Raw genomic sequence first — 10227 nt, 5'->3', positions numbered from 1 at the left:
TGAAACATTAACCATGAAAATTAACCATGTCATGTTAGCTTGTCGGTAAGGGGGGTAAATAGTGCTCCAAATTTAGGCTAACGTTTAGCATGGAAAACAGGGCACAAGCAAGGGGTCCCTTGTTCTCTTACTTCAAGATACCTGAATGAAAATGTTTTCGTATGATAAGCGTTACCCCTTTACAGACACATCCACTTCACTCTAATCCCTTGTAGTTTTGTGCAAAACCCACGCGGTTATTTTGCGTGCGGTATTTATGTTATTTCGCATATTCTATTTTATTATTCCTGCATATTGGGGTCCTTAAACAGTATTACAGTTGGATAATTTGGGACTGACTGGAAAGCTGTGACTCTTGTGGAGTCAGTGAGCCCCTTGTATTCATGTGTGTGCCATGTGTTTACACTCTTGCCTCATAATAGGCATATCATTGCAGTAATTTCACTGTATAAGGTGAGCTGTTTTTGATATTTTATACAGGTGAATCGAATCGAATGTCTGCTATTGACGACACAATAAAACATCCATCGGTTAAAAGTAATTAATACTCTGAGTAGTTTTTGAGAAGAGTACTTTGTACTTTTACTTAAGTATTTTTTAAACACCAGTACTTTTACTTGTAATTGAGTACAATTTAAGCAATGTAACAGTACTTGTACTTGAGTACAAATTTTAGATATAGAATGTCATCACTTAATCATTTTATTGTATCAGACATTTGTGTGAAATTGTGTGAGTTATGGCAAAATCATGTTCTGTGAGGTCACAGTGAACCAAAATCTGATCAGTTAATTTTTGAGTTCAGGTGGACGTTTATGCCAAATCTAAAGAAATTCCCTCAAGGCCTTTTTGACATATTGTGTTCATGAGAATGAAACGAATGAAAGGTCACAGTGATCTTGACCTTTGACCAAAAAATTCTAATTAGTTCATCCTTGGCTCAAACTGGACTTCTGTGCCAAATTTGAAAAATTCCCTCAAGGTGTTTTTGAGATATTGCGTTCATGAGAATTAGATGGATAGAAGGTCATGGTGACCTTGACCTTTGACCACCAAAATCTAGTCAGTTCATTCTTTGAGTCCAAGTAAATGTTTGTGCCAAATCTGAAGAATTCCCTCAAGGTAGTCGTGCGATATCATGTTCATGCGAATGGGACAGATGGACAGACGATGGATGGACAGGTGGATAACCCAAAAACATTATGCCTCCGGCCACGGCTGTCGCCAGCGTGGAAGCACAAAAACATTATGGGGAACCATCAATGGATTATCCATTGGAAAGAGGTGAAAGATCATTTATCATGGGGGCATTAATGAGAACAAGCTCATCTCTGACATCCACAGTGAAGGGCTGTGGACTCACTGACAAAGATAATCAAACTTCTCCTGGCATTGTTATCAACCTCTGGTCTCCATAGCTCCACAGTTCCATGCCAATAAACAGTACTGACCATCTTTTTAAGGCTAGAGGGTAAAAAAAGCACTGCCCTAGTCTAAGGAGAAATTTTATGTTTTACTCCTTTGAACAACTGGACTTAAACAATAACCAGCTGATGTGACAACACCATTTATCACCTACACTGTAACATCAGTCCATCTTCATGATACTTTAATATTATATAAATCTAATCTACTATATCCATCAGATTTGGTGTGAATATTTATGGTACCCACAGAATGATTTCTAAGTTGATGACCTTGTGACGTTTGCTCTAGTTCAAGATTGTGTCAAAATTTTCTATGGCAAGGTATTTTGAATATTAGCAGCTGGATTTTCATAAAATTGTTATTGGATATTCATTGTCCCTAGAGGCTGAATCACTGTGTTTTTGGTGGAACCTTTTTCTCTTGCATTATCAACCACAACATTTTAGACAAATCAATGGGTAAGTTGTCATCAACTCATTTTACTTTGACGGGTAGGTTCACATCATGTCAAGTCTGTGTTAAAACAAAGCTCACATATGTATTTTGAAAGAAGATTTTTTTCTATATAAAATGCATAGATAAGTTTAGCCAAAGCGTGTGAGGTTTTACCAAACAGAGTTAATACCTTCCAATGAATTTTAATGTGTAAGGTCCATAGACTGTAAAAATAAGAATGAATGCAGCCTCAGGGGATTATTCAGGGCTTTAGACTTTGAGTCTTGTTTTTCCATTCTCCTGAGGTCATTCAGCAATACGAACTTCTCCCATCAGGAAGAAGATTTCGTATACCAAAGTGCAAAACAAACCGCCTCAAATTATCATTTGTTCCAGCCTCCATTAAGCTGTTGAACAATGTTAAAAACTAGTGCAATAGAGCAACGAGCAACGTGCATTAAACACTCAGCACTTTTTCTTGCACTTTAGACGTCTCTGTATGTTTCTGTGTTGTGATTGTTAAATGTAGTCAATGTCTGTTTAATGTGATAGAATTGTGTCATTGTGATGATGTGTCCCTGTGATGATGTTTTTATCTTGTCCTGTGAAGCAATGAAATGTAGCACTGTGCCCAAGATGAATTTCCCTTAGGGGACAATAAAGTTTACCTTACCTTACCTTAGCATCTCTACAAATGTAAGCACAAAGAAATTAAAAAAGTACCTGCTGGACCGTGTTTTTTGATATCAAGGATGACTGCTCCACTGCCCAGATCCCTGATCTTGAAGTGAGAGAAGTTGACATTGTAGATGTTGTCCTCTGGTGAACACAGGTACTCTGCCACACATACAGCGAACACCAGCTGAAAATTCACCTCTTCGGCAGTGTTTTACAATGCTTTACATGACACTGACGAAGAGGAAGTAACTGCAAAGAGTGGAACTGGTGGGAGTGCCCCAATGCCTTTGTGCCAATATCCCATTTACAGTAATGAGGGTAACACAAAACAAGATTAATTTACCGTAAAACTTCAATTAATAGCCTGGGCTATTATTTGCTTAAATTACTGCACTCCACCGGCGTACATTTGGGACAGGCATCTATATGAGACAGGCCTGTGATTCCTTTCACACAACTGTTTCCCAGCAAAGATTGGAAATGCTATCAGATTGTTTATTTAAATCAGTATGAATATTACTTCTATAAAAAAAATGGGATTTAGCCCCTTTTGATTCTTTTGATGGGTGGACCCTTGCAGAGTAAAAGAATATAAATAACTTACCAGGTAATCGAGAAATAGACATATATTCTGACTTTATGACCACTTTCATCTCTCTTGTTTACCAGGCTTGTAAATCTCAATATGTATGATAGTAAGATTTCAGTTGGACTAACATGTTTACATTTATTTTAAAAGTCTGGTTTTAGTCAGACTAACACAATAAATCTATTTTCTCTAATGTCATGTTAATGTGCTGATTGCAAAGCAACCCCAAAGGAAGACACACTTCTCAAAAAGAGCTCCTGATTCTGATGTTATCTGCTTATTAAATGGTTGTTTGCCTACTGGTGGTTTTTAGCCTCATAGATATGGCTAAGAAGGGGCCTGTCACCTGCTATGTTCAAAGGCCATTATCAGGGTATTGAATGTCCATTTGCATATCCAACTTTCTGAAACAGTTGCAGTTTTGTTAGGTTTCAATTTCATTAGGTTTATGCTATGAAAAACAGTCCAAGACCAAAAGTACCTTTAAGTATGTGGACAATCCTTTCCATAAAACTTTGGGTACTTCACTTAAGAGAGTTTAATCAACAATTATGGCTATCTCAAAATACAAATACTTTAAAGCTTAACAAAGACTTAATTGCTGGGTCATTAAATTTGACTGTATTGGACATGGTCTCTTGTAACTGTGTTCCATCCTTTCATTTTCAACAACAACACCTCTGTGTCTAATCCTCTTTCAGCCATATTCTCCCTTCTCCATATACAACATACAATATACTCACAGCTGATACTTGAACTACCTGATACTTCAAAGCAAGGTTTCACAGCATGAAAAACATCATGGCATGAGTACTTCATGTTCTGAGGAACATTAACTACTGGTAAAATAGCTGACTCACCCTTAGTGTAACTGTTCAGCCATAAGACATGCTGTGGGGTCACTGGTTCACCAGGTCTCCATTCAGCGACCACCTCCCCTTCCTCTGCTTCACCCAAAGCTCTTCCCCCTGAAATAAATCCGTTCCAATCCTCCATGCCTCCGTCGACCACCATCTCTTCATCTGTCCCTCCTTCCTCTTCCTGCTCCCCTTTGCCCTCTTCATTTTGTGTGGGGCACTCCTCCTCACCATTTTCATTTGGGGTTTCTTCCTGGCCCTCCATCTGGTGACTCCTGTTGATTTCAGGTTAATGTTCTGATTAAATCAGGTTCAATTTGTTAAATGTATTTGTTTGCAAAATGTGACAAATAGCAGCTGCAAAGACTGCAATCTACAAATCAGCTCTTCTGCGCAGGCTGCTAGTGTCTAAACTGATTATGTCCGTCTGGCTTTGGCAACCTGAGTCACCCACTAATTAAATCTGGACACTGGCTATCACATCTCCAAATGGTCAAAGTACTGTGGGCACATACAATGGACAACATACGCAAAGAAATAGGGAAAAAAAAAAATGTTTGGCAATGTACAGATACAACCTTATAATAAGAATATGTTTACAGAATCATCATCTCTGTTAAAGTTTTTGGAACTGGTAGAGAGAGAATAAACATACAGAAAAGCAAACTAATACGACAGGCACCCCAGGTGAATGGGGTAAAAGTTTTAACTATTACATATTTCCATGAAACGTCCCCAGTTGATTAAAGTAACACAATTATTGTTTTTGTTACAATTTTTTTTTTTTAAATGTTTAAATAAGCAAATGAGCATATTGAATGAATGAAAGATATCTAATTAAATATGTGCTGTGCTGATAAGATAAGATAGCCTTTATTGTCATTGTACAGGCAAATATACAATGAAATTTTGGGTGCCACAACTGAAGGTGCATAAAAGAAAAAAAAAAAAACAGGAACATAACAGTACATTAAGACAAACAGTGTCATAAATAATAATAAATACATAAATAAAAACAGAATGTAGGCAGAATATTGTTATTGCACTTGTTCGTGAGGTAGTTTTAATCTGTCCAATATTGCACTGTTAACTGGATTGTTTTGGAATGTGGGTGTTAAGTGTCCTGACAACCCACGGGTAAAAGCTGTTCTTCAGTCTGTTGGTACTGCTTTTGAGACTCCTGTGCCTCCTTCCAGAGGGCAGCAGGCTGAGCAGTTGGTGTCCAGGATGGAGGTGGTCCCTGATGATCCTCTTTGCTCTGGAGAGGCATCGAGAGCTGGCGATGTCTTCCAGGGAGGGCAGAGGACAACCGAATATAGATAGGAATAAAACTGGAAAGTTTAGGTGAATGTAAGTGCTACTCAAGTAGATATTTGTGGTTAAGAGTAAGAGGAAAATCTAATTGAGAAATCAGTCTTTAAAGATACGTATTGTAAAATGCCACATTTTTTTGGCAAAAAAAAGGCACTAGGGTAAAAATTTTAACTAACAAATATTACCATGAGACTTCTCTAGCTGCTTACTTACATTAAGACTTTATTTTGTATTACAAGTTTTCTAAAATTTCTACGTTTGAATACCCAAATGAGACATTATCATATTGTCAGATTACCATTATCAAATTTGCGCTTTTTGAATAAATTTCCAGAACTGTATTTTGGACATTTTCTTTCCACTATTATGAAAGAATGAATGTTATGGAAGCAAAACAGCACAAAACCTCCAAACTGACCAGAAACAAAAAACTGTTTCCACCCACAGTGTCTGGCCTTCTAGCTCTCTTGGAATATGACTCCTTGTGTGGCAAGTGGAGGTTGGGGAGGAGTGTGTTGCCGAACAATACCACCTGGGGAATTTCGCCCCAAGAAGTAGTTATTTTTAGGGAGGCTAAAGGTCACACAGGTTCAGATCACCACTGGGCAGGAGACGGTGTTCAAGGTATAAAAATATCCTTTATTACACAGATTATTATTAAAACGTCTCAGAATTACCAGTCTGTACCACAACGAAATAATGGGCCAAAAGGGGAATGGACAGGGCTGGAGCTTACCGCAGCGGCCTGAAACCAATGAGGGAGGAGAGAAAAAATTAAACTATCACCCGTGACACTGTACACACACGCAGAGGAGAAGTGAAGAACCCACCACCAGGGATTGGGGCACTGCTCTGGGCCCACAGCACCTGTCCACAGGGATAGGATAGAGGGAAAATTAAAATGGACGGACACAGACACACACAGACAAAAGCTAAATTGTAAACAAACATGGCAGCACACTGGTAAGGTAAGACAACACGTTTACATGTCGTTTTCTATATGTTCTCTGACATTTATCCTAACGATATGAGGCGGTCTTTGTGGAAAAAAGCTTGTTTAGTGGACTAACTTTGCACTTGAAGGGATGCCCGTTCACTTTCGTTTTAACAGGTCTGACACTACGGCTGTATCTAGGCTAACGGCTAACATGCTAACTATTATTTCTATGTCACTAGTGACTTGAAACAAATTTAGGACAATAGGAGACGGGTTGAAATAAACTGTACATTTTTATATTGTATTTTGTTTTGGAATGTTTTTCCTCTCCCAAAATTTGTCACTACCAAAACATATAGTATTATATTATACAAAAAAAATATATATCAGCCTGTTATGCTTGTTCCTTCCCTTGTCTAAAGATTTACATTTTTACAAATTTTGACTTAAGGTTTTCACAATTAAATCTATAAAAATTGATATTTTAACAAATTTCGAAGTTCAAATTATAGAATTCTTCAAAATCTAAATGCAATCTTTCTTTCTAAAATGCATAACACTGATCAGATTGATTTCAGAGTTAACTGATGAAACAGAACATAAATGTAACCGATTAGCATCATAATACTTTAGTTGATAACTCAATATACTTTATTTTTTACAAAACACCCAGTGTTTTGGTAGTGACTGCACTGTTTCGGTAGTGACTGTCCTGTTTCGGTAGTGACCATTATTCTGTTTTTAAGGTTGCATCATATTTCCTCAAATGTATGCCTTATGGTGGGAATATTACAAAGACAAAGACAAATGTTTTGTGGTCAATAAAACAATTTAATTTTTGAGAGAGCAGAGCAGATCAGAGTAGAGCGGAGCAGAATAGAGCAGAGCATAGTAGAGTAGAGTGGAGAAGAGTATAGTGGAGCAGAGTGTAGTAGAATAGAGCAAAGTAGAGCAGAGTATAGTAGAGTAGAACAGAGTAGAGCAAAGTAGACCAGAGTAGAGCAGAGCAGAGCAGAATAGAGTAGAGCAGAGAAGAGCAAAGTAGAGTAGAGTAGAGCTGAGTATAGTTGAGCAGAGTAGAGCAGAGCAGAATAGAGTAGAGTAGAGTATAGAGTAGAGCAGACTAGAGTAGAGCAGAGTATAGTAGAGTAGAGCAGAGTAGAGCAAAGTAGAGTATAGTAGAGCAGAGTATAGAGTAGAGCAGAACAGAGCAGAGTAGAGCAGAATAGAGTAAAGCAGAGTAGAGTAGACCAGGGTAGAGTAGAGCAGAGTAGAGCAGAGAAGAGCAAGACTTTGGACCACAAAATTATAGGGTTTAACTACTGACCATTCCATTTTGTCACTACCAAAATGATCATGTCACTACCGAAACTTTACCATAGGTTTCGGTAGTGACAATCCTAGCTATTTTTCAGGATAACTAAAGAATGCTAGCAGTCACATGGATAACAAGCACATGTTTGAAGAGTTGTTCACACAGAAAAATATAATATTTTGCATAAACCCCCCAAATTTTTACATAATTGAAGAGAACATGTGTTCGGTAGTGACATTTTAACAGTTACACACTGATTTTCAGACTTTGGAAGACATTTATTTAAAAAATGATGGGAGTCAGCGACTTTCCATGCAGCCATCTGGGACGGGGGTGCAGTACTACCCCCCCCCCTCTCAGAAATTCAGGGGTGTGGCTAAAATCCAGACTCAACCAGTGCATTAAAACTTGTGATTCGGTAGTGACATGAAAACAAGGGACAGTATTTTTTTAGCGGTTTCTTAATTTAAAAATTAATTTCTTAATACATCTAAATCTTTCAACTGGTGTTTAAACTTAATCACAAAGATGTTTTAAATTACACTTTTGAAAAAAATATGAAAACTGTTTTAAGTGTTATTTACATGAATTGAATTTTAGAGGTCAGGGTTGGGGACAGCTGCTTCCCAATAGAAGGTACCCTATAAATGGTGATTTTGTATATATTTAGCTTATCACTTTCTCATTTAATGTCCTGGGTTTAAATAGGTCATAACATAATCTTTGTAAATATCTCTGTCTAAATACTCAATTATATCATTTTTGTTGTTTTTTTTGGTAAGGGACAGCACAAAATCGGTAGAATGCCCCAGATAACTCAAATATATGTAATAACTTAGGTGGAAAATGCTTTAACATTTCATGCAGCCTACATGCAGCCTCTCGGCTCTGCAAACGGTAAACAACCCCGCTGGCTTCTCTACGTGTTCCGTACGCAGTCAGTGGAGCCCCAATGAATACGCCGCGACGCTACGCCGCCTGATGCTTACGTTTGCAGCCACTTACATTTGCAGCCGGGTGTTAGTGGGAGAAAGAACAGCGGTACGCATACCTGTTATGCTGCGAGACGAGACGTGCGCCACGATGGCAAAACACACCAGAGAGCGCTCCGATGCGCTCACGGCCACGCCACAATGGCTCCACCACACCTGCACAGGCTCTGCCACGTCACGCCAGGCCACAGCCACCACGGGGGACGAGTGGAACCGGAAGAGAAGAGAGGGACGGCAGGTGTGACCAGACCAGTATATAAAAGGTGCGTGGCGCCGCCCAGCAATCAGTGGAACACCAGTGAAGCAAGAGCCCTGCAATGGGAGGAGTAAGGAACAGTGCACCGGCTACACTTGCAAATATATTTTTATGAGCTTCTTTTACATCTCTCATGATACATAAACTGAGGGATGAGCTGGATCAGAATTGATGGCATCATGACGAATTGTATGCTATGTAATGCTATGTTAAACACTTTTTGGACCAGAACATTTGGCTACCTATCCTGCTCCAAATACTGGATTAAATATTTGGCACTAGAAGGAAAAATTCTTGTGCACTGACAGGGCAGGTCATTTGATCCATAAAAGTTAAGAGAAGATTAGAGAAGTAATGCCAGATTTCATATCTGATATGTGATTATCGTCTCAACAGCTGTCTGGTGACTGTTTAAGTGATGTACCCTGTTGTAAACAGGTGGTGTCGCCACACACATAAGCAGTTGTTCTGGCCCAAATTCACTGTGGCAATACTTGGCAATTCTGCATGTGAATGTAACAGTGTATATGTACGTATGTATGTATGTCTCATTGTGTCATGCGGATTACTGTTAATTTATTATGCTGATCTGTTCTGTACGACATCTATTGCACGTCTGTCCGTCCTGGAAGAGGGATCCCTCCTCAGTTGCTCTTCCTGAGGTTTCTACCGTTTTTTTTCCCCGTTAAAGGGTTTTTTTTGGGGAGTTTTTCCTTATCCGCTGCGAGGGTCATAAGGACAGAGGGATGTCGTATGCTGTAAAGCCCTGTGAGGCAAATTGTGATTTGTGATATTGGGCTTTATAAATAAAATTGAAATTGAATTGAATGTAGAACACGATTTGAGGAGATGTAATGCTGAATTTGAGAAGGCTTGATTTTTATTTGATTTTGCATGAGAAATAAATCCACAAGCTTTAAACTTTAAACTTTTCCCATGAATGCACACTGATTCATCAACAAATGCTACAAAAACCTCCTGGCAAAGGTGGCCAGAAGTTTTGCACCAAAACTACCATAAATAACATGAATGCTGCTAACTGACTAAATACAATTTTTTCAATCTTCACTGGCTCAGCCTGTCCCACTTTCACATCAGACATCAGCTAATACCATGTTAATTTCACCATCTTTTACAGTAGACTGCAGATATTTGCTGATCTGTGAAAGGTCAGTGCATGATTGCATTCAGACCCAATTCTTTTTTACTTTTGGTGCAGCGTACCTCGCACAGTGCACTCATAGTGTTAGGCACATGCCCATTTAAAACAATATAACTTTGTGAATGACCTGCAGCTTTATACTGTAGTAGCTGAGCTAACAGTGTGTTAATATAGCAGGAAACATTCATTGCACTACAGTCAAGTGGGGGAAAGAAGACTGCTTTTCACTCTCTGTGCAAATCTCTTTTAGTCTACTCTTCTTTA

At 38.6% G+C, this 10227-nt stretch overlaps 1 protein-coding gene across 1 annotated transcript in view; it reads right to left on the bottom strand.

Annotated features, from left to right (window-relative positions):
• The window catches only part of unc119.2 (unc-119 lipid binding chaperone B homolog 2), a 38124-nt gene extending 29385 nt beyond the window's left edge, over positions 1-8739 (bottom strand). Inside the window, exons 1-4 of the mRNA XM_050070313.1 lie at positions 8605-8739; positions 5123-5273; positions 3991-4262; positions 2587-2700 (exon numbers count right to left, since the gene is read on the bottom strand). Of these exons, the coding sequence (XP_049926270.1) occupies positions 2587-2700; positions 3991-4252 (376 nt within the window). The 5' untranslated portion in view covers positions 4253-4262; positions 5123-5273; positions 8605-8739. The remainder of the gene's footprint in view (positions 1-2586; positions 2701-3990; positions 4263-5122; positions 5274-8604) is intronic.
• Positions 8740-10227: the final 1488 nt, after the last annotated feature.

This window comes from Epinephelus moara, chromosome 18, assembly GCF_006386435.1.
Source record: "Epinephelus moara isolate mb chromosome 18, YSFRI_EMoa_1.0, whole genome shotgun sequence".
In the NCBI taxonomy this organism is placed as follows: Eukaryota; Metazoa; Chordata; class Actinopteri; order Perciformes; family Serranidae; genus Epinephelus; species Epinephelus moara.
Note: the sequence above shows the minus strand (reverse complement) of the source record. Positions and strands in the feature narration are given on the sequence as shown.